This window comes from Pavona decussata, unplaced genomic scaffold (assembly GCF_977016875.1).
Source record: "Pavona decussata unplaced genomic scaffold, jaPavDecu1.1 SCAFFOLD_28, whole genome shotgun sequence".
NCBI classification, from domain to species: Eukaryota; Metazoa; Cnidaria; class Anthozoa; order Scleractinia; family Agariciidae; genus Pavona; species Pavona decussata.
In genome coordinates this window covers 1,629,927-1,657,500 of record NW_028145451.1, presented here as the reverse complement: position 1 = coordinate 1,657,500, position 27,574 = coordinate 1,629,927, and the positions used below count along the sequence as shown (strand labels likewise).

Here is a 27,574-nt window from a genome sequence, read left to right as displayed (position 1 = left end):
TAAGGGCTTCTACTTTAACGAAGCCTTTTTTAACGCCTGCTGGGTGGCAACTGTTGTAGTTTGTGTATTGATTCTTTCTCGAATCTGTCTCCCTTATAGACTGTTGTATCCAAGAATGTTGTTTCTAATTGTGAGACTTCAGCGGTTAACTTTATGGTAGGGTGGTACGAATTTGCTTGCTCAATGAAATGTTCTATTTCTTCTTTTTTATTGTTTGTATCCCACAAGCAAATACATCGTCAATGAACCTTTTCCACGTTAGTGGTTTGTTAACGCTCTGCCTTCAGATCTCCTTTTCTATTGATGCCATAAAGATGTTGGTAAAAGCTACTGCCATTTTAGTGTCTATGGCATTTCCGTGTGTTTGGAGAATATTAGTCTTTCCCGTTAAGTTGGAAGGAGTTCTCCTTCAGTATAAGGCTGAGCATTTCTCTGAGGAAATTTGTAGCTATAGGAGGGTTATTGGCATGAAAGTTCTCGTGTGCGTTGCATACTATAGTGATTCCTTCCTCCTGTGGGATATTCGTGTAAAGGCTAGCCAGTGACATCCATTGAGACTAGGAAAGCGTTTCTAGGCGCCCTAGTGCTTTCAATAAAACCTTATGAAATGTGTCGTATCTTTAAGATACGAGTCCTGTATTTGTGCTATTGGCTGAAGTAGTTTGTCTACGAATGATAATAGGGGTTCTGTTGGGCCATCACACCCAGATATGATAGGTCTTCCGACTAATACATGTCAGTTTGTGAATTTTTGTGAGGGTATAAAACACTGGGATTCGAGGCAGATTTGGTGTTAGGTTAAATCATTTAACCGTCATTTCGTCTATACACCCTGCTTGGTGAAGACCCGAAAGTCAGGATGGAAAGGGTCATGAATCAGATGAACAGTAAACAATATAATCTATTAAGGACTGGGTAAGTATTGAAATTATTAATCTTCATCAATTATTATTTGTATCTTCAAAATGATCTGTCAAGTTTTTTTTTTTAATTTGTTGTAACTGATACCTGCGAGCAAACTGCTTATTGAACGTCCGGTTACTATAGAGTTGTTTTTATCGCGCTCACTACAATTATAACAAAGTTTTCATTAAATCCCTAAATAAGTTGTTGCATATCATTGTTAATTGAGATAACCGCATATACTCGTATTATGTACTGTCCTCTCTTCAGATTCTGTTTCTTTATACCCGTTAACACGCACAAACAAACACAAAAAGGCAGAAATCAAGAATCAATGCAATCTGGGAACTCGAATGATCAAACTTGAAAATGCTGGGCTCCGGGCTCCGCGCAAAACGTCTTTGGGCTCCGGGCTCCACAGCTAAAAAAGGATCAGGGCTCCAGTCAGTAAAATGATAGGGCTCCGGGCTCCACAGCAGAAATTTCAGGGCTCCAGGGCTCCAGGGACCCCCCCATTGGGACCCTGAGTCGTCTATTAGCGGGCTCGAATAGCGGGCAGTAGAAAAAAATTCAAAAGATTTGCAGCAAACTACAAAATCTATTGTAAGGTATTCGTTTATCTATAAAATTATGGTCATTGCGAATCTCAAACGCAGTTTTGATTTGCCACCATGGCAGAGTTTTCTCAAATGCATTCCAGCATCTCGGAAGGACGCTCAGTGTTGTTGTTGCTAAACGGTCGCATCGCTTCTTGAAGCTTGCGGATTTCTCGTTCTTCGCCTTCTCGCTGGTCTACTAAAATCAGGCTATCGAGCGTACACACTATAGTAAGTTTATCACTGAATGCTGATAAAATACTGAATTTAAGTACGCAAGTTTGAGGGAGCTTCTCGGCTTTTCGAACCGCGCGTCATAAAAAAAGGTCGATGCCGCGAGATATCGACATTGTACTAAAATAAAACCGTATACGTTCGCATAAGTTCTGGCATTTCTTGAATGACATGGGACATTCACGAAGCGGCGCTGCAAAAATCCCCATGTGTTTTACATGGACAGCCTTTTTGTTTCTTTCTGAAACGTGACCGAAACAGCGGCCGGTCAGTTTTATTTTTATGCCAGCAAGTTATAAGACTTGCCCGCCATATCCCGCCGGTGTTATGTACTCGCTTCTAATTGGTCCAAAAACAATTGGCCTGACAGCGCTTACGTTATCGCTCGCACATGCCCCGAACCGTGAAACTTCGCCATTTGTTGAGAAGTTTAGCGGAAAAAGACTGGGTAAGAGTACGTATGATTTATTTACACAGCAATCATAAGGGTCTGCGGTATTTTGTAAACAAGATGGCGGAGCTAAATTTTCCTATTTCTCCTCGTAGGCTTTCGACGTCTTAATTTTTTAATCTGGCCATATTTTATTCCTATTATCTAAATAACTATGCTGATTGGAAAGTCATTTGTTTGCTACAGTAAAACCGACAGAGATCCTGTCTCTGTTTTGCTAGAAATCAAAGGGAAACCAGACACTTTGTTATTCGAGAGTGGAGCGATCGCCGAGCTGTGTAAGTATAAAGCTCAACTATGCGTGAATAAAGCATCTTGACAATGCTGTCTTTAAGAACACATTGGCAATATTGATAATATCTTATTTAATTATGTATTTATAGACGGTAAGTCGATATTTATGTAGCATCCGCGCTATAGGAATCCATACAACTATACATTTCTAAATCACTATACTATTAAGCTTAAAGGACTTACAGGCTTAATTAATTTACTTAATTTCTGTCAATTGTTTTGGATGATAATATTTACATAGCAGACATACCTTACAACAGTGTTCTCGGTCAAATTAAAGACAAGATTTCCGCACAGCCCCATAAATTAATTATGTATACATTTTGTGACCTAAACTCTATTAATTCATGCTTGCCGTTTTTGAAAGATGGTTATGGTATGACAGTGATGCATGTATAAATTAATGTATGGGGCTGTGTGGAAATCTTTCCATAATATGCGAACTGGCATGAAATATTTACGCTCATGACTACATTCATATAAAAGTGGAGCAAACTGGTGCACAGAGCAGTGATGGTATGAAATAGTGCAATTTCTTTAAAGTGTTGGAAACTCAAAAAGAGATTTGGCAAGATTTCCACACTGCCCATACATTAATTACTCAATTTACACTCAATATCTGTGGAAGGGAGTTAGTATGGCAGAGATGCAGGTGTTATTGATGTAAGGGGCTATGCGGACGGAAGTATTTCCTATATATGTGTCTTGCAAAATTTGACCCAAATTTCAAGGCTTTTATAGTCTCAATATTCCCATTTCTTTTTGAAAAAAGGGATAAAGTCCTTGGCTCAGAGACAAGAATGATAGTCCACCATCTCATGAAGTCTTAAATTTACCATTCACCAGCCATTGCAATTGCACTTTCAATTCTCTTTATGTTTGTGGTGGATGTTTGCTGGGAAAATGATTGAAAATCTGTGCAATCTCGTACCCAGAGTGCTCAGGGGTTTTGGTCAGCAGGTGGGCACCAGGAGAGACTCTGGTGACTTCGAAAAAATAATTTTTTTTGATTGGCTGCCCCATAACGGCATGCATTGTTTTACTGCAGAAATCCAGTGGTAATAAAATTCCAGTTCCCCAGAGTCTCTCCTGGCAACCAACCGCTGGCAAAAGAGCCTGAAGACTGTGGATACGAGATTGAAATCTGTGTGGAAAGAAAATTGTGCTAAAGGTGGAAATTATGCTCGAACCAAACCACTGGATGGAATGGAACTACTGGAACAGTCAACAAACAGAAAAGAATGACTGGAACAGTCATTTTGGTCTGGTTGTTTGGGTGGTGTTTGTGGATCCAGTGGTTCCATTCTTATTGCTTTTGTTGTTCTAGTGGTTTTGTTTCAGCGTCTTGGGTTTTAGCACATGCCGCAAAAAGCTGATTATGCAACTAGGCTGGAGACCTGGACCTGAGGTTCTAAGACTGAACAAGTCATCACATAAAGACAGTTGTCAAAGATGCAACATACATGCTTTCCTGCCGTAATGCAAAATGCAAACAAATGTGAAAAGTTTTCACCTTAATCACAAAACTTAAGGCCATTTCTGCAAACTGTTGAAGCATAATTTTATGTTGAGTTTCAGTTTTGCTTCAGTATCAGGTTTCTGAGAGCCGCCAGTTTTGCCATGTGAAATTCAGTTTTTGCTGCATTTCTTGCACTGTTTTCATACTCTAAACTTTTGCATGGAAGCACGTGATTATAAAAATGAAACATATTGAAATTTGTAATAATTTATTAGGGCATAAGTAACTTCTAATTTCAGTTTTTGAGGCTGAGATTTTTGTTTTGTTTTGCAGCACAATGGGAAACAGAGAGTATCAAGAAAGGCTACTCAAGAGTTCTAGATGCTTATGGTTGTCTTGGAGTTCTCAAAATCAATCTAGGTGAGAAAAAATATCTGAAAACTGAATTTCTCTCCAACTAATTACCTTATTGATAATGAATTTTGCGGGTCTTTAATTTCACATTTTTTTCGATTGTAAAAAAATTCGAAAATTAAAGACCTGCGAAATCCTCGCGAAATTTAAACACTCAAAATTTAATACCCATGGCTATGGACTGGCCAGCAATCTTGCATTTCTCTCGCTATTCCTTTGAGTTTTTTTTCCTCACCCAGCCCTCCCTCCCTGTAGGTGTAAGTGTGATAGGCTTTCCACTGAGCCTCTCAGTGTGACACCTGCATGGGTGGGGGCTTGGATTTAGTTGCCATGGTTACCTCTGAGCACCTGGTGGGATGCTACATCCCGTGTACTCCGGCCCTCACCTTGCAGCACCTAATCCCAAGGCTCATCTCTGGTGATGAATTTAAAGGGGGTTGGTTATATCAGGGTTCCACTGTATGTCAAACTCTTTTTAGTTTGATCCCAACTCAAGTGGACTTGAACTCGTGTTTAATATTGATCTGATCCCTTCAACATTAAAATAATATTCACTTGATATGTATCAGCAAATGATTTGTTTCTTTGTAGGTGAAGAGGAGATCAGTTTCTTCCTTGTTCTTGTAACTGGTTGTACTTCAGTTGGAAAACTTCATGAGAGTGAAATATTTCGCATCAATGCCACTCACCTTGTCCCTTTACAAGATGGGCAAGATGAAGAAATTATTGCTGAAGTGCGCAAACTTTTGAACTCGGGAACATTTTATTTTTCTGTTTGTGCTGGAGATCAACAGCCGTTAGACTTGACACTGAGTTCACAGAGAAGATTTGAGGATTGTGATCCTGACAACAGGTTTTTCTGGTAAGCAACTGGTTTGTGCAAATCCTTGTTTCCTCCTTAAGCCCCTGCCAAAGTGGAAACTTCAATCTACAGTCTCTTCCAAATATAAGCTCGAGACCAAGCTTCCCTTCCAATAAAAATTATAATCTTGATCCTCTTAATTTAAACCCCAAAATCTAAGACTCTAAAACTTTCTGATAATGTTAGTACCCAACTTGGTAAAATTCCATGGACTGTCCTGCAGGGTGATGCTACACTGTATGTTTTAAGCATGGTGAATAAATGATAGATGTATAATTTACTTTATTGTTTAATACTTCTGATACACAGGAATTGTAGCTTACATATTCATCTGCAGAGATTTGGAATTGACTGTTCACAGTGGCTGTTACGAATGATGTGTGGCGCAGTAGAAATCAAAACTGTTTATGTTGGAAAGACTCAAGCCAAAGCTTGTCTCATCTCAAGATTGAGCTGCGAGAGAGCAGGAACAAGGTTTTACGTCAGGGGTACAAATGACGATGGTCATGTAGCAAATTTTGTGGAAACGGAGCAGGTAATAGTGTGATTGACTTCCTAAATACCTGTGTAGACAATTCTTGGGTAATTGTTAAGTGCATGACCACTTTTTTTTGGGGGGGAGGGGGGATACTATGTATGATCCACGTGGGTACAGTTTTGAAAAATGTTGGTCTGAAAATGGGTATTTATTTTTTATTTAATAAATAAAATAGATTAATAAATAAATGGGAATTTCAGTGGATTCCACGGGGTGGCTCTTCTATCCACTGTTTCCAGGTCAAATTGAAATTTGGGAATGTTGATTTTTGTTGAGGGGGGAAAACTGGAGCACCTGGAGAACCAACAACAAACTCAACCAACATATGACGCTGAGACCAGGAATCGAACCTGGGCCACATTGGTGGGACGCGAGTGCTTTCACCACTGTGCCATCCCTGCTCCCTTATTTATTTATTTTGCTTTACCTGAATATGAAACTGTGCAGATGTACATGCCTGGTGAAAATTAAATACTCCCCCCCCCCCCTCCCCTAAAAGTATAAATGAAAAAAGCAGAAGTAAAAAGGGGTGGGGGACCCGAAAGCAGTTTGATTGAAAATGGGGAGGGAAAGTCACATAATTATTTGCATTTCAAGGTGAGTAAGGGTTTCAAGGCACAGGCTGCACTCTCCCACCAATAATTTAGAGGAATACACCCACCTTCCCTGAGATGAGCAAGCTGCTCCAGACAAGTAGCTAATACAATGAATGTTGCATCACTAGCATAAATGACACCAATAATGGGTCAAAGAATTAACTCAGTCGGCAGTGTATGTGCTCTACCTCCTGAGGCCAGATGGGAGCAAGTTGTGGGTGATTATGGTGGTAATTGCGGTGATGTGAATGTTAATGGTAGAGCAACGGTTGAACAGATTCACAAGTCATGGTCATGTGTTTGATTCCTGCAAAGGTCAAAGAATTTTTCTTTACTTTGTGTGGTGCACCATTTCCATACTTTAAAGGTTGTTAAATACTCCATAGGAAATTCATAGGTTCACTTTTTAATTAGCATCAGTGATTGTACGAAATTATCTTTATATTTCAGTTTATTGTGCTCAATGACATGACAACTTCCTATGTCCAAACTCGAGGATCTGTGCCAGTATTCTGGGAACAGCCAGGCTTACAGGTATTACCACTGGAATGTCTATTTTCTTCAGGATGTGACTGTTTAGCTATTGTGAAAATTTGTTTCAATGCAATGACTTCTTTATTAATTTACTGTTTTATTAAGTTGCATATTTTGTCCCAATTCCTTTGGTTTTTCAGTGGCAACTTTCAAAACAAAAGTTTACCAACAATGCACTCATGTCTGTTACCTATTTTGTTTTGAAGTTTCTGCAAGTAAAGGATTCATTTGCATGCAGCCAAAACTTTGCAGTAATCAAGTGATCTATTTGGTAGAACTTTACTTCCTAGCACTTTTGCTTTTAAATTTTGTGTAGACGTACAGCTTCACTGTAAATAGGTATTTACAGCTTTATGAATTTTGTGCCTAAAAAGTTACTCTATTCTATTGAGTAGTGAGTCATTTCTTGCAGCTCTAAAACTCAACTGTTGGTTCTGCAAAACATGACTATTCCCTGTGAGATGTACATAAAGAGTGAGATTTTTTTATAACAGGTTGGCTCTCACAAGGTTAAACTCTCCAGAGGTTTTGAGGCATCTTCACCAGCGTTTGACAGGTAAAAAGCCAAGACATAAGTAAAGACTTTTAAATTATGAGAGAAAAAAAAACCCTTGTAGTTATTTAGGGGGATATTCACTTTCTTACAAAATTAATGTACCTTTGTTGGTCTCTAGGTTATGGATTAATGCTAAATAATATGTTATTATCCACAGACATTTGACGAGCCTGAAGAATGAATATGGCCAGCAGTTGCTTGTTAACTTACTTGGCACAAAGGAGGGTGAAAATACCCTTAGTGTTGCCTACCAGGTAAGCGTTATATGGAAGTTTAAAAAAACGGTGACACTGAATTAAAGCGTGCATTCTCACGGGGGAATGTGGTAACAATTATTACTTGCTTGGCAGGAGACAGGTGTAAATAGGTACACTTGGGATGTTGGGAAGAGAGGTGAAGAGAAGACAAGCTAGTGCCATATTTTGTTGGTTTTTTTGGGTGAATTTGCCGTTTTTGTGGTCGTGGCCGAGCCAGAAAGCATTACATGGCAGAGGTTCTCGCTTTCTCCCCCTTCCCATCATCCCCGCACGTTCCGCTCCTTCCATTTTTCTCCCTGTTTCTCATTTCTCTTTCGTATTTTCCTCGGCGAAGAAGAGACGTTCCATAGTGTACGATAAGATGAGCCGTGTCTTTTGTTTCCTCCTCTCAACTGGAGTTTCCATGAACCTTAGGCCAAAGGAGTAATTTTGAATTAAGACGCTTTCTTAATTTTAAATTCCTGGATTATTTAATCGCTCAACGACGATTACAATACTACAATACCTTATTATTAATTCTCCCCGAGGGGTTTTTAACGATCACTATATCGTTTGTGTTTTAAGCACTCGTGATTGCGTGATTGCATGCGATAGTGTGCAATTACAAGAAAACTAGCCTTCATATGGTGTGTTTCCCATTACTGGAGATCGATCACCGAGGATGGCGATATAAATGATTTCACATGACAGCGTGGTTTTTGCACTTGATTTGGATCAAAGAGTAACAAAATTGCACGAGCCCGTACGGCGATTGCAATTTGCGGTCTTTGAAGTAATTTACAAGTGCTTATTTATTCCAAATTGCACGAGAAGAATCATGTGATTACTTATTAATAATATTCATTAAAAAAATTGCGAGATAGCCTATCATAATCATGCAGAAGCAACACAGGTTAATCACGTGAAGTCTTTGGGTAATCTTCGCAAATCATCGGAAAGCTTCGGGAGTCTTCGAAGAAAACACAAGGCCATCGTGGTTGTCAAGTCTTTACATAATCTCACTCCAGTGTATCTTCACAATATGTTTTGTAAATATAACACTACTTTTGGTCTAAGAAACTCAGTTAACAAACTTATATTGCCTAAGCCTAGACAGCTTCTCCTATAGTGGTACCGCTTTATGAAATTCTTTCCCTCAGGATCTTAGCCAAAGCGACTCTCTGGGTTCTCCAAAAAAAAGACATAAGCCCACTTTTCTTCTTTGGACTCCCACATGGCAATCATGTAAACTAGTTGAATTTCTTTTTAGCTAATATTAGTAAATTTTTGTGATAGTTTCTAGCATACTTTTAACTGATGATTTTTCATGTATAAATAAATTTAATAATAATAAAAAATTAATTCAAAAATACTACTACTACTACTACTACTACTACTACTACTACTACTACTACTACTACTACTACTACTACTACTACTACTACTACCAATAATAATAATAATAATAATAATAATAATTAATAATAATAATAATAATAATAATAATAATAATAATAATAATAATAATAATAATAATAATAATAATAATAATAATAATAATAATAATAGGATCTTTATGATTAGGAGTTGGGATTTTAATTGTAAGGACTTTGGTCGTTGCATTGATTGGCTACGGCTGGCCGCCCAATCATTGTTTCGGATATCTGGGCATCCAGAAGTTTTTACTGCCATAATAATAATAATAATGTCTTCGGAAGTCGTTGGACAAGTTCGGAAATCATCGGAAGTCTTCTAATGATCTTCAGCTGCCTTTGGAAGGCATCGGGTAAACTTCGGCGATCTTCACAATACCTGATCGTCGGCATGTCCTGGAGTTTCTTCGTACTAGCTTCGGAAATCGTTGTAATTTGCACTGAATTTCCTTTTTTTTTCTTTTACTGAATTACCTTGTTTCTGCGTCGTGCATCCAGAAAAATGCATTTCTTTTAGCCAATCGGAATCGAGAAATTTGTTGAAATTTGTGTGTTGTTAGGCCATTAGCTATTCGATTCCCCATGTTTAATGGCGATCGTATGGAAACAGAGAAGCCAAAGATAGCCTGCGAACGCAGACGCATTTCCGGCTGTCTAGATTCTCTTCGCCGAAAAATACGCCGGAAATACGTCTGCGTTCGCAGGCTAAAGGTATGATGCCGCGTTAGTTTACGCGTTGTGTTTTTTTTCCTTTCAGGATCAGTTGAAAGACTCCATCCATGGCAGTACGACGCGCATGATTTGCTTTGACTATCACAAAAACTGCCGCGGAGGAAGATTGGAAAAACTCTCAGTGCTGAGGGAGAAGGCACAACCGTCTTTGAAAGAGTTTGACTTGTTCTTCGCTAAAGGAGATCAGATTGTGAGGTACACTTCCCGTTTTACTGTACTCACGGCTGAGAAATATTACGTAACAGGCCTTGTTTCTCACTATTAAAAAAATCGTAATAGTAACAAAGTGTACTAATAGAGAGATTTAAATTCCCGCTGATGGCAATGCGTTTACACTAAGAACAACGTATTTGCAGGGCGTTTTTTTTACCGAGAGTTCGTAGGGCGAAACGTGTTGGTCCGAGAAACCACTAGAATTTGCGAGTGTGAGTTAAGAGAGACGCTGAAAATTTTTTTGGACACTACAGGAAGGGAGGTATAAGGACCCCGGTCAGAGCTTGTCTTTGTATGAACAAGTGATAATCCCTTTTTTCTTTTCGCTCGCTCGTCCTGCAAGTTCCTGAGGTTCCCGTTCTTCACACCTCCTTTTGCTCATTTGCTCGTAGAAAACGAAAGAAGTGACTGCTTGGCGGCGTATTTCAGAGCCAATGAATGTCAGTCAATAAGTATACATTGTAAGTATTTCACTAGCTCTGTTGATTGGCTGAATGTGTTGTCATTTTGTCATACAGAAAGCAAAAGGGATCCGTTCGTACAAACTGCATAGACTGTATTGATCGAACCAACAGTGTACAAAGCTACTTAGGAATTGAGGTAAGTTGACTGTTAAGCCCAGTTCTTTCTTTGTGTTGGCGGAGGGACTGAAAGGGACTGTTTCAGGTTGGTGACCGTATCCAACATTTTGACAACCAGCCTCAGTGCGCGCGGACGTCTCCTATTTTCCTTGAGCGCAAAGAAGACTGCGCGCAGGCTACTGTACTGAGTTGTCAACCTGAGTGGAACTAATGTCCTGAGTAAAGCAGTTAATGGAACATCCCCTCATCATCATCATCATCATCATCATCATCATCATCATCATCATCATCATCATCATCATCATTATTATTATTACTCTCTGCACCAGAAGGTGCGTAAGGCCGTCACGCTGTCTGTCCAACCCGCCCTGTTTTGGGCCCCTGCTTTGGCCAAATTCCAGCTTGTCCATCCTGTCTTCAGTGGTTGATCAATTTTAAAGTTTGCCAATTCAAAATAGTTCGCGAGAATAGAAGCTAGTCCTAGAACGCGCCAACACCGTTTACTACGTGCTTATAAGCAAACTCGAAAACATAATTTTGTTGTATGAATTTGCCTTTATTGGCTGCAAATTAAGTGCAGACATTTTGTATGCTGTTCAGATGCTGTCACAGCAGGTAGACTGTCTTGGTTTGTCCAACAAGCAGGCCATGCTGACCAGATTTCAGGAAGCTTTTAGAACCATGTGGGCACAAAATGGAGATCACATAAGTCGCATGTACCTGGGTACAGGAGCTTTAGATGGCAAAGCCAAGGTACAGTTTATGTCTTTAATGATTTTATCATAATAGAATGTCACTTTGAAGCTCAAATAGACTGCAAGACAGAGTATTCTGCGTGAGCTGGTTGGTACTATGACACGCGAGGTGTTGATCTGGTGGTTTGGGAGGCTTCCAGTGCTTCGAATCGAGTAACATGTATTATCACTTTTGTCGATTCTCATCTCTTCACGAAAGGGCGACTGTTTAATATTCTTGAACTGAAATGTTTTTGGCAAGAGAGTTCAAGATATTTATAATGCCAATTAGTGAGGGGGGTCGGTGAAGTTTAGTTTGGAAATTTCCTTCCTTTTCGTTCAGTCCAAGCGTTTTTATTAAGTCGTCGCATATTCTTTGCCAAATATATGCTCCTTAGATTTCCTTAAGGACGGTGCCTACTAATACCGAAGTATTTTTGCGCGGTTTATGACTATGCGGGAAAAGTAGATCTTAGCAAGGCCTATTGGAGTCCAAAAAGAAAATTGGGGGTAACCACGCATTTTTCAGAGATAATTAAGCATCAATATCTCTAAAAAGCGCCAAAACATGAAGAAATGTATGGGATTTTTTCCTAAATCGAAGCTTAATTTTCTCTGAAAAATGCATGGCTACCCCAGATTTTCTTTTGAGATACCAAAGGCATTTGATAAGTTCTGCTTTATCCGTATAGTTTTAAACCGCGCAAAAATATTCCTGTATTAGTAGGCACCACCCATAGAAAACCCGAGTATCTCGCGATGCGCAGAACGTATGCGCAGTAACAATAGTAGGCACCGTCCTTAACATTGTTCGTCCCTCAAATCTGGTGATTTGATCTCTCCATTCTGTCTTAAGAGTAAGGGGCCCTTCATTCCATAAAATGATCTGAAAATGGTAAGGTCTCTTCTAAAGGGAGATTGATGTGTACAGTTTGAAGCGAGATTGATGGGCAATATACGGACGCGCATTACATCCATAGTGTCCCGACAATATCCACGGAAGGGTGAAAGAACTCAGAGTTAAGCCACATACAACTTAATATACTCCAAATATTTCCTTTAATTCAATCTATCTGCTCTCAGGTGATCAACAAACTTCGTGATGGCGCACGCTCGGTACATAGAACTATCGTCAATAATTTCCTGGATGGAAGTAAGCAGGAAGCCATTGATATGCTGTTGCTGGGCAACACGTTCGTGGGCGAGCTTGGTGAAAGAGCACGTGCCTTGCTATATGCGTCCTTTCTTCACTGTAAGTTGTGTCCAGTCTTCAACTACTGTCATGTTGAGTTGACACTTGTTCGGTTGAATCTCCGAGGCGCTGCTGTTTAGTATTTTTGGTGATGATTCGATTTAACGCCCGCCTTCCAATGGTGTTTTGATCAATAACTCCCCAAACCTGGAGGTCTCAGGTCTCAGTTCCTGCTGTTGCTCATAATTTATTTTAGTAGTTTCTTCATTTTCGGATGCTTAGGTCAAAACAGACTTCAGTACCGCGGGCACTAAATTAAAGTTTAATGGTACACGAAAATTCCCTGAGACATTGCCAAAGGAAAGTCAAATGGCACTCTTCAGTTTGAAATTCCAGCATCATTTAAGACAATTTCATTTGAAATCTCCCACAGGTTGGATTAAAATTTTCTACATTTGCCTCTGTCAAACTTGACAGATAAACGACACCGGCTATTTGCTTCCGAATCTTATTTGAGTAGAGTGTGTGTAAACTAGTTTGGGTTGCTAAGTGCCCCTCAATAAAAAAAAAAAAATTAAAAAATAATAATAAAAAAAAAAAAACGCATGGACGTTTTTTCAACGAGGGAAAGACTTGTTGGTTTGATTTACAAGTCTCAATTTGGATGTCACTCACTGAAAGAATCAAGCGCTAAGGAAGAAGGGGTTAATTTTCTTTCATCTGGCAAAGGAAGAGACGTTCACACGTCGAACGCAAACGCAAGCAGAATGAGATACGCACGCGCATTTCAGTACTTTAAGATGGCGACAATCTTGTTCCCAGAGTCTGCGTTACCCTAGTAGCAGTCGGGAAGCGAGGATCCTGGGAACGAGATAAAAGATGGCGGACGAAGGCGATGTTTTAGGATTGTTTTTCTTTCTCGTTCTCGGCCTTTGTCTGTTAAGGCAAAGGCGCCAAATGCAAAGGCATACCGTTTTCTAGCCCCACTTCTCTTGCCACATCACTCCACGCAAGTTGTTTCTTGTTTTTTTCTTTAAATCCGCTGCAACCTTTGTCGTAAAGAACTGGATATTTTCTCACACACTCGGCAAGCTTTTCGTCGCATGCGGACGCCATCTTGGTTTGAACGTAAGCTGCAGAGGCATGGAACGAGTGTTGTTCATCTTGCGTTTGCGTTTGCGTTGCCCCGGTTCACACGTGTGAAATGCAAACACAAGCGCAAATGCAACGCAAGGAAATGAAAAAGTTTACATTTCTTGCGTTGACGCTTGCGTTTGCGTTTGCTTTGTGGTAGTTCACACGTGTGTTTGGTTGTGCTTGCGCTTGCATTTGCGTTTGCGTTGCTCGTGCGAACCAGGCTTTATTTTCGTAATAAAAGCGGAGCCTCGCTTTCCTAATGAGGTTCAAACAACTCGAAAATGGCCTATTTTTTATTAATCCTCACAGCCTCTCCCATGATACTCCGTGAGCTGTGTGACCGCCATCTTGAATACACCACGTGGTCCAATATCCGCGTGTGTGTCGGCACGTGGAATGTGAATGGTGGGAAACACTTTCGAAGTATTGCACACAAGCACCAAACAATGCACGACTGGCTGCTGGACTTTCACAAGACACTTCCAGACAGCGGTTATTCAGAGAGCGATAACGTGGACTTCCGGTTACCAACGGATGTGTTTGCTATCGGCTTCGAGGAGCTGGTGGACTTGAATGCGTCAAATATTGTGTCAACAAGGTGGGTACTGATGTAAGGTAAGCTGATGAATTGAGGAAAGTTACTGTAGTCCACTACCCTCCCCTCCCCTCGGAATAAAGGCCGTTTTAAAGACACCACACCATATGCTATCTATAGCGTGGTTTATTTTGGATACTTACTTCTGGAATGTGCACTCTTGCTTTTCGCCAATGAAGCTTAATTATGTATGCATTTTCCATAAAAGTCACAATTTTTAAGTCGCTATAAAGCTTTTTGGAGACATTTTTGGAAGTTTTGCGTTAAAAGCCAAAACAATTGGGCGTTTTAAGAAGGCATTTACTTTATGTTTCTGAAACATTTAACCTTCAACTCCAACTCTGTAGTAAAGATGCCTTCTGGACTCACCAAATCTCTCATTTTCGTAGATCAAATCAGCGGAAGGAGTGGGGCGAGGAGTTGCGGCGTATCATATCACGTGATCATGCGTATGTTCTGGTCACGTGTGAGCAGCTGGTCGGGGTGTGCCTGTTTGTGTTTATTCGTCCTCATCTTGTACCGTTCTTAAGGTAAGTGAACATACTTTAATGCCAGTGTTAGGACATGAGTACACAAACGGCTCTAAGCATAGACTATGGATGCAATGAACGCTCAGCGATTTTCTTTGAATACGTTGTCTGAAAATGTTATAGATCAGTTGAAAAGTCCTTGCCTAAAGTAAATTTTTATTGCTGCACAACGTGTTTTAACGTTTGAGTCTGTGGTTGCGCCGGTGTTACCCTGCAAATGAAGTCTGTTGTGCAGTTCTTTCTTGTGGTGCGGAAGGCTATGTTGCCATGTCAGATTTGCTGTGCATTTGTTTATTATGTTCGTAAGGTGGTGATAGCTTCAATTTTGTGTATGTGAATGAAATGCTTAAGTGTGGCCTTCCCTGCCGTTCCATTTGGTACTACTTATAATCCGGTCCAAAGTAGTTCTCACTTATTAGTGTTCGGGAAATCCATAATTGTGACAATTCCAATGACGGTTACTGATCAGTCTTTTTAATACAGTGCTGTTCGTTTACCTGGAAAATTTAGAAAAATGACCACATTATTTAGTTCCTTATCACTAGTCAACGATTAAACGCTGAATGAAAACTTCTTTGTTGCTCATTTCAGGGATGTAGCTGTACAGACCGTTAAAACTGGTCTGGGTGGCAACGCTGGCAACAAAGGAGGTGTAGCCATCCGCCTGTTGCTGCATGCTACTTCAATCTGTTTTGTTTGCTCACACTTCGCTGCTGGTCAGTCAGGAGTAGCGGACAGAAACAGCGATTATCACGACATAGCCTCAAGAATCGCCTTTCCTATGGTACAGTTGAAATTATTTTTATATGTAACTTGTTTTTAGTTAGAAAAATAGAGATGTAGTATTATTAGGGTCATCGAGAGAAAAAGCAAAGACACACTGACAGGCTGTCAACACTATTACAGTACCTTTTCTGAGGGACTCAAGGCAGTTCTTTGTCACACAGGCTAATATGAAACCAGGTCTGGATAGGTAAGCGAGGGTTGTCCAGCCGTGTCGGCCTGAAACGATTCAAACACGAGACAGTTTTCAAACCGGGGAGTGGGGGAGGCCGTCATCAATGGGCTGTCTACATGACTTTTGTTCTAAGATGAGGCCTGTTTCCGTGACATTCTACGCCATCATTAAAGTTTTTAGTTGATTTCCTTTGTGTGTTTTCATGCTCCCTGAATCTCGTCACCAAGCCTAGAGCCTGGTACTTTGTTGCCCATCCTTGTCCCCTTATCTGCAACAAGCTGTAACCTGTAGGTGGCAATCTAGATAATATTTAAAGGCAGCCTGTCCGACGTGGAATCTTAAAGACGGTGAACCCCTTTGTTAGTCAGTGCCCATACGTTCTGCGCAGTACGGAATCGTCCGATAAAATCGAGTTTTTTTTCCAGAACGGTGCCAGCTAAGGTATTTTTGCGTGGTTTATGACTATGCGGGAAAAGCAAATCATAGCAAGGACTATGGAAATCTAAAACAAAAATTGAGAGAAGCCACGTATTTTTCAGAGATACTGTAACTAAGCTTCAGTCTAGAAAAAAAAAATCCATTTGTGTGTAAAGCTTTTTAGAATCATCCCAGTTGCTTAATTATCTCTGAAAGATGGACGATTACCCTAAATCTTTTTGGATCCCGATAAGCGTTGCTAAAATCTGCTTTCCACGCATAGTCATTAACCGCGAAAAAAATACCTTTGTATCGGGGGTGGCACTGTCCTTAGCGGGTCAGTGGATGTGGGTCTTACCAAATCTTCTTTAAAGCTGGTGACACACAGTTCAACATTTGTTGAACAACAAATGTTGAACAGTGTGTCATGCAGTGTTGAATGTTGAAATTGGCCTTTCAACGTGTTGAACGTTGTTAAACGCAGTTGAACAAAATAGAAATGAGTTCTATTCCATTCAACAAGTTGCCACTTGTTGAACGGCGTTTACCAATCGTTTTCCAGTCCTCCCCAGCTGGTGACACGCGGTTCAACATCGTGCAAGCTTTGTTACTCAACAAATGTTGCACCATGTTGAATCGTGTGCCACCAGCTTTACGTTTACGATCTAATTTGCCAGGTCGCGTACATTTACTGTTGCTAACGTTCCTTCATCTTTCATTTTTAGGGTCGCAGTTTATCGTCGCATGACTATGTGTTTTGGTGTGGAGATTTCAATTACCGCATTGATCTGCCCATAGAGGAGGTGAAAGAAATGGTAAAAAACAAACAATGGGAAGAACTTCTGAAAGAAGATCAATTGTTGAAGGAAAGGAAAGAACACAAGGTGCTGTGATGTACATGGCTACATGACCTAATTGTCTCAAACTGTTTAGTTGCGTTTCTCACTTTGTATGATTTGTTGACGTCATTTTAACCTTCCGACTCTGCAGGACATTTGCTACATAAGAGGCACGAGATCGTGATTAGAAACGCCTCGTTTGCTTTCTTGATAAGAACCTAATAAGGGAACAGGTCATAACAAGGTTGTTTGAAAAGGACCCACCATGTCTGGGGAAGGGTGTTATCGAAGACACCATCGATATCATGAACATTACCAACAGAATTTTATTGGCTTTAAAATTTGAGTTGACACAAATATTCAGCTTGCAAGAGTCAGCATTGCTAGATAAACAAGAAAAGTAAGGTTGAATCTCATTGTTATTTTTTACTGCTGGATAGAGGGGTGGTTATGCAATAAAGACACCATCTTTTGAGGCTGAGGAAGGAGCGTGCAGGCAGAGACAACCACCAATTTTGTGGTTTGGTGGGCCCTGTTTGGGTATAGTAGTTTTGAGCACTTCACTAAATATGACTTAGGTCGTCACCAGCCCCCCAGCAGGTCAATGGGTGGAGCATCCGAAGGAAGGGCATGGGTTCGACTCCATCCGGAGACTCAGATTGTGTACTTAAATTTTTTGAACCGTTGATTTGAATTATAGTAACACATCTTTCGTTGATTCGTCTACCCAAGTCACCATTTAATATTACAAACATACTCAAATAAATGATAAATGCGACACTGAAACTCCTGTCCGCTGAAAAATTCAGTGGCTCATGTGGAATTTGAAGTCACTACCTTAGGGTTACTAAACCACTGCTCTCCCATCTGAGGTACAAAGCCACGGGGGCGACCTGCACCGTTTGCAACGTCTTAAATGCTTTGTAGAGAGAACAAAAGAGCGAACAACAGAACAATGCTCTCAACCCTAAAATACAATGTAGCTGCAGGTTATCAGGGTCCAGTGAAAACAGAGCTTTTGAAAAGTACAGGTCTACTGAAAATTCTTACCAGCAAACACGCGTAACGTGTATTCTCATGTAAGAAACGAATGAGCGGGGATATCAGTGTTTCGATTCTACTTAACGTACCTGTCTTTCGTCTTTCATGAAAGGTTTTCCGTGCATTCTTCGAGGGTAAAATCGCGTTTCCTCCAACCTACAAGTATGACTTGTTTTCCGATGATTATGACACAAGCGAGAAGATGCGCATCCCGGCCTGGACCGACCGCGTCCTCTGGAGACGGAGAAAGCCTCGGTACAAGTCAACCACCCTAGTTCGCAAACAGGTGGCTTCACAGCCTAACCAAGCACCACAGGGTAACAACCAACTACTACTGATGGGAGACGGAGAGGTTGCGGACGTTGCTGATGGCGACGAGGATGAGGAAGATGAGGAGGACGATGATGATTACGAGCAAGAAGTCAATGAACAAGTCGGGAACGAAGGTAGAAATTGATTAGATTTATTGAGTAAGTTAAATTGCGTTGAAGGTAATGGAAATCACCAGCAAATGAGAACAGACTGATTTTTGTGGACCATACTTCTTTGATCATCGTATAATATTAAATTGCGGATGCTGTTTCCGTTCAGTTTTATATCTTGGATGCAGAGGTCTCCTTTCTCCTTTTTGTACACAGAATATTTTTTTACGTAATGGAAATTTGAACAAAACTGAAATCATTTCGTGGTTTGAGGAACCTTCCGAAGGACTAGTATCCCGTCCAAGGTGGGGGTCGGCAGGGTAGTAGTAATGCTGTTATAGTGATCAACCCTTAGGTACTTGAAGACCCTTGATGCAGTTTATCATTCTTGGGGTATTAAACTTTGGCTCGTTTTTATATGGTGCCAAAAGTATTGTCAATACTACAATTATTTTTTTCTATTTAGGAGACAAAGGCAAAACGTCTGCTAACTCCGATGGTGGTGGTATCCATTTCTCTGGGGGTAAAGTTTTGTACTATGGCCGTGCAGAGCTCAAGACCTCAGATCACAGGTAAACTGCGAAATCTCAATTAGCCTGTGAAAGAAGTGATGTTCATACCATACCATACCATACCATACCATACCATGCCACTCCACGCCACGCCACGCCACGCCACGCCACACCACACCACACCACACCACACCATACCATACCATACCATACCATACCATACCATACCATACCATACCATAATTTTTATTTATAAACGATGAGTTTCAAAGCAATAGCCTTTGGAGTCGTGCTACAACTTAAAAATATACGATTCTATTACTAAAGTAATACATATAAATAATATACTAAAAACACAAACACTAATAATACTTATACAGTCTAGAAGACATTAAAAATGTCATCTCTGTCTCAAAATGTTGTAGGGAATTCAACGGTAAAGTCAAGGTTTTTCAGCGAGTGCGTTTGTCGAACGTTTCCTACGTACTCTCCTGTACTGTTAACATTTTGATAATATGGCGTTAAAACGCTCCAAATAATGGAGGGATCCTCTGTGTGCAACTGAATTTTTCATGTAGTAGGTGTTGAAGCGTGGTAAAACAAGTTGCTAACCAAAGCCCAGTTGTTCAAAACCCTATTAAGCTAATCCTGGGTTAACTTGAGCCTTGATTCGAGTTGTACTAAGTTATAAAGATCCTTCCAAGAGATTTTTGTTCCTCGGGTTTGTCTTGCCTCGTTTTTGTGTGAAACCGCCGACAACCGTTGTAGTTAGTTATTCATTTATTAGCAAACGCAATCTATCGTTCCATTCAAATGCATTTTTCAAAAGGTTGGTCTTTCGAAATTGTGCTTTTCATAAAAAGCGAACAACGTTTTACGTTTACACGAGTGTGTTCAGGTCGTTTTACCTCTCCACACGCCAAACGCTCTTGAATACGAAAAAGAGTATTCATGTGGACAGAACATAAAAAGATCGAAAAGAAGTTTCCTTTTTCGTACGAAAACGTATCCATGTGCATGGTGTCAAAATCAAGTACACTTGTACCAAACAGTGGAAACAGTTCACGGAAATTCTCAAGCAGAACACAAGCAATATGGCGTGATTTTATTTCATAGGCCCGTGGTAGCACTGGTAGAGATAGAAATACAGAAAGTGGACTGGGCCAAGCAGAGTCACGTGCATGACATTGTTATGAAGGCTATGGGACCCGCTGACCCTACGATCGTGGTCACCAGTGATGATGGAGACGATGAGGATGCTGGGATTGATGTATCGGAGCTTCTTGATGCCGTAGAGCCTTATGGGACAGTAGTATTAGTAAGGTAAGTGAGATGTCACATAATAAACAGAAAGTAGTACATTATTTAGAAATAACGGACAATGTTTTGCGTTACTCGAGCGTAGATGTGCCCGAAAACAAAAGTTTCTGATGGGAAAACGTTCTTTGCACTGAAAATACGTGTCAAAGAAGGCATGATGCTTGTATTTTAGCCTTACCTTTGCGTGAGTTACCAATGTCGGGAACAGGCCCGAAGGCTGATTTTTGACCGGGTAGGTTCGTTTCTTCTTGAAGAGGACCATACAGGCATAGTTTGAGCATTTGCGAATCAGTTGGACCTCGTGAACTCATTCATGTTTCCAGACACCGGCTTACATTATGGAATACATCAAACCATTACTGAAGCAGGTGTCCTAATGGTAATCTAGGAGTGTTTGCGCGTAAGTAAGAAGCAATCTTTTCCACTTAAAATAACCGCAAAGAAGGGATTTCTATTGGGACGTGATGGATGTCGTTTGTATAAAAGGTTTTTATCCTAAATAACGGAAAAGTCCTTCTTGAGCAGACTATAGTCTGATAATCTTTCAGTTGTAGATTAACCTGAGCGTTACGCATTGAGAAGGGGAGGAAAGACGGGAATCGGGCACACGCGCGCGCGCACAGTACCCGATCCTCTCTATCCTCGCCCACCTTTTCAGGCAGCAGGGAGGCTCGCACGGGGGAATACATTCAGTTATTCTGTTTGCTTTGTTACAGAGTGGTTGATGATGAAATCCTTTTAACCATGGACGATGGTCGAAGCGCATTAAAAGCTCTGGAGTTAGACGGAAAAGAGGTAACAAAGCCAAAATACAGTTCCATTTCCTCGGTCCCCATCACTTTTGCTTAGAGAATATTACGAAATCAGAAGGTCCGAAAATCTCACACATATTCTTTCTTTAAAATGTCCGAAGAAGTCTATCCTTTGCCCCCAACCGTTTGGATGATTTTCGCTTTTTAGTATTAGGAATACCACACGCAAAAAGTATGCCGTCAGTTTTCCATTTACATGGTTGTGAATTTGAATTTCTTACATTCCATTAGGTGTCGGGTAAAACTGTCCAAGTTCGCCTGAAATCAGAATCTCTTCTGTCCAAAACTGACTTAACAGTTCAAAGCCTTGTGTCAAAAGATTCTTCATTCGTCGAAGCTTCGGATGGGCTCGATAACAGTCCGTTTAGTCTGGTAAGAGGTCGGGCCCTATCGGATTTAATGGCCTCCCCGACCGACAAGCATCCAGGTGGTTTGCCCGTGTTGGAACCGATCAAGATTCGGTCAACGGAAAATGCCGAAGGTGAAAGTTCGGAGAGTGAACCCGAAGACGAAGAGGTCTTTGAGGTGACCAATGACAGCGATAGTGAGCCCGAGGCGGACCGTGAAATGAAGCGAACTGGAGCCGAAAATGAGAATGACGGTATGAAAGTTGGTTTTGAGTTCGAAAGTATAGAGTGTTTTCACATGACGTCACGGCGGCCATGTTGGTGTCCCAAAACAAAGAAATGGCGGCCATGTTGGAGTCCCAAACTAAACCTCTGGGAATTGAACTCTATTTTTATGCAAATACATTCTTTTGTTTCAGTAAACCAATATGGCCGGTAGTCACCTCAATGAAAACACTCTATAGCAGATTTGCCCCTGGAAATTATTGTTACCACCCATTTCCTGGTAAACTACATAATGTACAAAATGTAAGCGATACTGAGAAGTGCATTCTGACTTAATTGTATATTAATTGCGCCTTTCCTAAGTTGCCTACCGTTCGATTTCTCTTAAACAGATGAAAGACCTAAACGAGAAGACAACCAGAAGCCTGTCCCTAAGCGCCCCCCACCACCAAGGCCCGCTCCTGCGAGACCCAAACCCGCGACGAAGGCTCCTTCTCAGCTGCAAGTAAAAAAAGTAGAAGAGGTCCTTGTTGGTTCAGGGCCTGTAGAGGAGGGTCCGTCTGGTGTATCCAGTGAAGCCCTTAACGATTTTGATCCATTGGTAAGGGGTCCTGCTAAGCTGTCTCCAAAACCTCAGAGACCGGCTCCGCCTAAACGGCCCGCCCCTCCAAAGAGACCTGGGGATGGTACTAAAGCGCCTTCCATCTCAGCCCCAGTCCCAGCTCGGGTGGATGCCAAACCCAAACCTAAGGTGGAAGTCATTCATGCTCAAACGAAGAAAGGAAAACAGGTACCGGTGAATGTTTTTGCTGTTTTTCAAGATGTTCCTCTTCTAAGCTATTCCCTGAAAACTCCAAAAGCCCATAAAACCATGTTTGTAAAAGTTTTAAGGAAACAGCCGGTGGTCTGGTTGAGCCTAATACTTTGGCCTCTTTTACCGGAAGGCTTAATAACAGAAAATAGCACAGAACATACATTGAATAAAGGATAAGCTACCAAACCTGAGCTGCATTATTAAGTAGAAGAAAAGAGGAAAAAGTTACAAGTATCATACCAAACAAGATTTAAACTTAATTACAACACTAGTTGTAATAAGTAGGGTGAGTTTAATATTTAAGATTATGGAAGCAATATGTATGTATATTGTCACTAAAGATTTGTTCTGATTTATTTTCAGGGTGCGGGTCCTGGGATAGGTGTTCCATTTAATGTCCAACACGTGGCCCATATTGGGGCCGATAATGTAGAGGCCCTACTGATGGCCGCAAAAGATGACCCAAAACTGCTACCTTCGTTTTTGCTCCCCGATGGTCTTACGGAAGAAAGAGAAGACGGTAAACAGACGGTGCTGAATAGCGATACAAAAATAGGTGAGTTAATGTAGGGAGATGATGACACCTATTTTAGACTAGCCTCTTCCAGGCTTTCAGTTAGTTGGGGCGCTCCCTTCGCGCGCTTTTTCTTTATTTTTTCGCGCGCCTTTTTTCGCGCTGCGCCCCAACTAACTGAACGCCTGGAAGAGGCTAATTTTAGACTGTGTTGCGTGATCGTCTGGGTGAAATAATTCATTAAAAGGACTGGTTTTCTTTGCTGGCGTTAGGGAACCTAAGCAACGACAACGGCGACAGCAGCTATAAGGGCGCTTTAGCAGCTCTCATAAGGTTTCACGTGATTGTCTTGCCACTCTTCCAGGAAACAATAGAACAAACAACAGAACTATACCCCCAACAATAGCAGCTGCTAGACAATTAAAACAATTACAAGCTTACGAGAGCTGCTACACTACTGAAGTAGAACGCCACAAAACGGTGAGTTAAATGAGCAAAAGCAATGGTCTTGCACGGACGTTATACATTTTAGTATATTTCTTTGCCGCCTTCTGCAAAACAACAACGTGTAATGACCAAATTTAAGGTTTTGCGGAAGGTGGGAACCCATAACGGTGAATTTTTCTTTCTCTTTCTTAACTTGAACACCTACTAATTTAGTCGCTGGAGCTACAACCTTGGACTCACGTGTTAAAAAAAATTTCCCCTTCCTCCCATTTCAACTACAACATTGAACGGGGGCGCGAGGAAATTTTAATAATAGCCGTTTATTCACAAATCCAAGTGAAAAGGACAATACGTCCGGAATCATATCGTGAAGTAGTTCAAACGACGTCAATAGATTGATTCATTTAGAAACAGGTTGCTGTTATTTCCAACCTTACGTATAAAACGTTCCATTGGAAATTCGAAAATGCCAGTTTTAGTGATGTTTTGCGTGGAAGAACATTTAGTTGTGAACAACAACAAACAACAGAGCGTTTCTTTCTCGGGACAGTTGGACTGTCAGTCACCCTTGGAAATCTGAAGTTCTTAAACTAGTATACAAGCCTTCCAACCACCTCATTTTTACTCTATTATTTATCAAAGGCACGGAAATAACTGATGTTTTTTACTTTTTTCTGCACGGTGAAGGCAACAAAGAAAAACAACCTTCTGACGCAAAGGATACGTCACGTGACTCAGATAACAGTTCGACTCAAGCTCCTGGCACAACGAAGGAATCCAAAGCCGCTGACCAACCGGCACCAATTCGGCGATCTGCGTCCGTTTCAAAGCCAGTTCCTAAACCAAGACCTCGTTCGGTAGTAATTGAACAGGACACAAACCCACAACCCAAGGTTCCAGAGACAACAGAGAGACCTGTAGCACCTCCTCGAGCAAAGTCTAAACCACCGCGAGGGGACGGCGAGGCAGGGGCTCAAAAGGACCGCGCAGATAAGGCCCCTAAACCCGAGCCCCCTCATAGACCGGACTTAAATGCTCCTCCACCGGTGAGACCTAAGCCTAAGCCAGTGCACAGTGAACCGCCGGCTGAAAAAAGGTTTTTTCCCCCTGCTTCTGATAACCTAACAAACGCGGTGGCAACTAATCCTTTTCTGAATGAAGACTCTCTAGATCCGAATGTGCAGGACACTCAGTCAAGCGACGAAAATATTGAAGACAATTCTGATTGTGGATCTTCGGTTGGAGGGACCAAAAAGGCTGGCCCTCCACCGATACCTCGGAGAGTGGACCTAGAGTAGTTACATTTAATTTCAATCGATGAAACAATTTTTGCGGTTTAGTTGAGGAAGTACCCAGCGAACCTATCTTGTGAACAGAAAGCAGTCGTTGCTTGTCAACGGTGCTCTTTACGTTTTCTGTTTTTAAATAGGGCTGCCATTTTTGCCGGTGAATTTTTTTCCGGTTGATATTGATAGTTTGACATTGGATAGTTGTTCTTTCCTTTTACCTTGCATGTGGTTAAATTTAGTTCAAACGAATATTCGTTCTTGCTGTAAAAGAAAAAAATCTTGAATCATTTCAGGCGTTCTTGACCCCGGAGCCTTTGGAATTGGCTTGACTGCGCACGTTGTCAGTCGCGCAAAAGGGAAGAGGTCTGGGGTTAAGAACGATTTTTTTAACGGTGACGTAACGAGCATGCGCAGCGCGCTAATCGGATTTGTCATCACAGTCGGGACTCGTAAATTTGCAAGGTATCGAGACTGCTGCTGCGGAGGCCACAAGCGAGAGTAGTATTAATTATTTTTCCTAGAATCCTGATGTAAGACTGATTCTCTTCTCACCACTGCTTTTAATTTTTTTTTAATTTTTGAAAATTATCCAACCCATTGCACACATTGCTTTCAATAATCCGGCAGCCAAATAGATTTATCTTTTAGCAAAAAATGCTCTATCTTTGTATTTATTATTAACGTACTGGATTTTTCTTAATAATTCGATGGTGTCCAATTTTTATGTTATTTACGAGGTTGGGAAATGAGTATGCAGTGAGGAATAAAAATAAGGGAACCTTAATTCCCCGAAACAACAGACACTCGTTGTTTAGAAAAAAAAATATGCCCTTTTATACCCTTACTTTCGTGACAGCACAGTGGTCACTAAAAAGTTAGTAAAAACGAAATTTTGTTTATCGATCGTAACGACTGCATCAGTCGAAGGGAACCTAGGCTTTACTGAAGTCTGCAATAGTTGTGATCGTTAATAACGATATTTCCGCTTGATTGCGTATTTTTCAGTTACGTGAAAACTAGGTCGATGATAAGCTGTGTTTCATGTGTCGTAAAATTCCAGAAGATCGCCGTTTTCTTTGTTTCCCGATCCGGCATCTCAGACTCGTAAGAACACGAAGACGCTGATTTCCCTAAAACGTCTTCTTCTTCTTCTTCTTCTTCTTCGGAAAATAAAAAACGTTGCATTTTCGTGGCTTGTCCCGGATTTTGGTAGCCTGTGTACACCCGCCCCTTCCCCTCAAGAATAATCGGTGAGAGAGACGTCTGTGTTTGACCGTTGTTAATCGTGTTCAGAAGTCACGTGATTTTTTCAAGGATTTGTGGAAAATTATGTGTAACAAAGGAAATAGGAGACGTGCTCACGCGGGCTTGCATTTCTGTGACGAGCAGCGAATATCCCCGAACTATGAAAGCATAAGCTACAACGATGTTTAGTTTGGTACGGAACTTCCATACCTCGTAAAAAAGAAAAGTTTAATAAAATGGCAGACTTTTCCCGCGTTCTATCATTGTCGATAAACGCCGACACCTTTATCCGATGTTGGGAATATCTAGGATGATGATGATGATGATAGCCTTTCCTTTAAAACGATGAGTATTAAAGCTACATGAGCTTGTGGGGTCGTTTGCAATTAACTAATTACAAGTAAACTAAAGAAGCTAAAAACTAGCGGTATATACAGACAAAATGTTTGAACTAAATTAATGCTTACAAATATGAAATCATGAGCATAAAATTAAGTATATACAAAGTCATCTTTTCTAGGACGCTCGGAAAATAATGAATCGCCGATCGCCTGTGCTTCATATAACCATCGGAAACCATATTGTGACTCCATCAACGTGTACGACTTTGTTTTTGCGCAAAACTGCTTTCAAGACGTGCTGCACGTCTCATGTTACATATTTATTCACGCAAAAGAGTTATATCGGATTCTGAAAGAAGTCTTCGCTATTAGGGTGGTATTACCTGAATATTCAGGTCGCTAGTTGATCCTAAGTGAAATCAATTTGCCCTTATTGAGTGAGCAGCCAGATGATCTTAGTGATGTCTGATTGTTATTTCGCCGGATTCTACTATGAGTTGGTCTGTGGTGTTGCGGTTATCACGTCTGCGTTGAACGCAGGAGACCGGGGTTAGAGTCCTGGGGCCCGTTTCTCGAAAGTCCCCCGGTAACTTACCGGGCCCGATAAGTATATTTTTAAATGTTTTTTCGCCGATTACACAATGATTAAAGACATGGTACTTCGCCAATGTTTTCATAGAATTTTAAGATCATAAAATTTACTATTCAAAGCTAACAAAAATTGACTTCTGTTAAGAAACATTCGTCACCAAATTACTTAACGGGCCCGATAAGTTACCGGGTCTTTCGAGAAACGGGCCCCTGGCCGATGGACCATGTTTTCACATAGTACGAGTTATGTCTTTTTTTAAAAGTTAACCTACTTTGTTCCTTTCATATAACAGGCCATTACAGTGATCCTATGCGAAACTTAGTTCGAATATTTCTTGCTGTCCGTTTCATGACTCTTTTAACCCTGTCACGGTAACAGGATGTTTCTTTTATGTGTAATTCTCACAAAGACGATTTGCCGGGGGATGATGGGTGAACTTGAACGTCGCAAAGGCTAGAATATTTCAGATTTTACCTTGGTAGAAAAACAAAATTTCTGTGTTTTTCCGTGTTAGGAGCGTGTGATCAGTTTACACGGATCTCACTAAATATTGCGCTGAAAGTGAAAGGTGAGCTCTCCCTTCCGTCTGAACGTGGGAGATCTGGGTACTAGATTAAGG

General features: G+C 40.9%; 2 protein-coding genes across 3 annotated transcripts in view; both read left to right on the top strand.

Moving 5' to 3' along the window:
- The window catches only part of LOC146485026 (adenosine receptor A3-like), a 65,291-nt gene that overhangs the window by 14,131 nt on the left and 23,586 nt on the right, over positions 1-27,574 (top strand). The window lies entirely within an intron of this gene.
- On the top strand, positions 2,251-25,969 carry LOC146485031 (synaptojanin-1-like). 2 transcript variants are annotated; one of them, XM_085103982.1, is made up of 23 exons: positions 2,251-2,462; positions 4,271-4,357; positions 4,943-5,213; positions 5,523-5,748; positions 6,798-6,881; positions 7,376-7,437; positions 7,595-7,691; positions 9,864-10,033; positions 10,570-10,651; positions 11,233-11,385; positions 12,450-12,618; positions 14,005-14,293; positions 14,680-14,820; positions 15,412-15,604; positions 16,921-17,079; positions 18,188-18,521; positions 18,964-19,069; positions 20,126-20,332; positions 21,046-21,124; positions 21,373-21,742; positions 22,106-22,503; positions 22,891-23,083; positions 24,176-25,969. In XM_085103982.1, the coding sequence occupies exons 1-23, from the start codon at positions 2,339-2,341 to the stop codon at positions 24,784-24,786; spliced, it is 4,605 nt and encodes a 1,534-aa protein (XP_084960108.1). In that variant the 5' UTR covers positions 2,251-2,338; the 3' UTR covers positions 24,787-25,969. The 2 variants fall into 2 exon arrangements, with proteins under 2 accessions (XP_084960108.1, XP_084960106.1); XM_085103980.1 differs by having other exon boundaries at positions 22,106-22,509.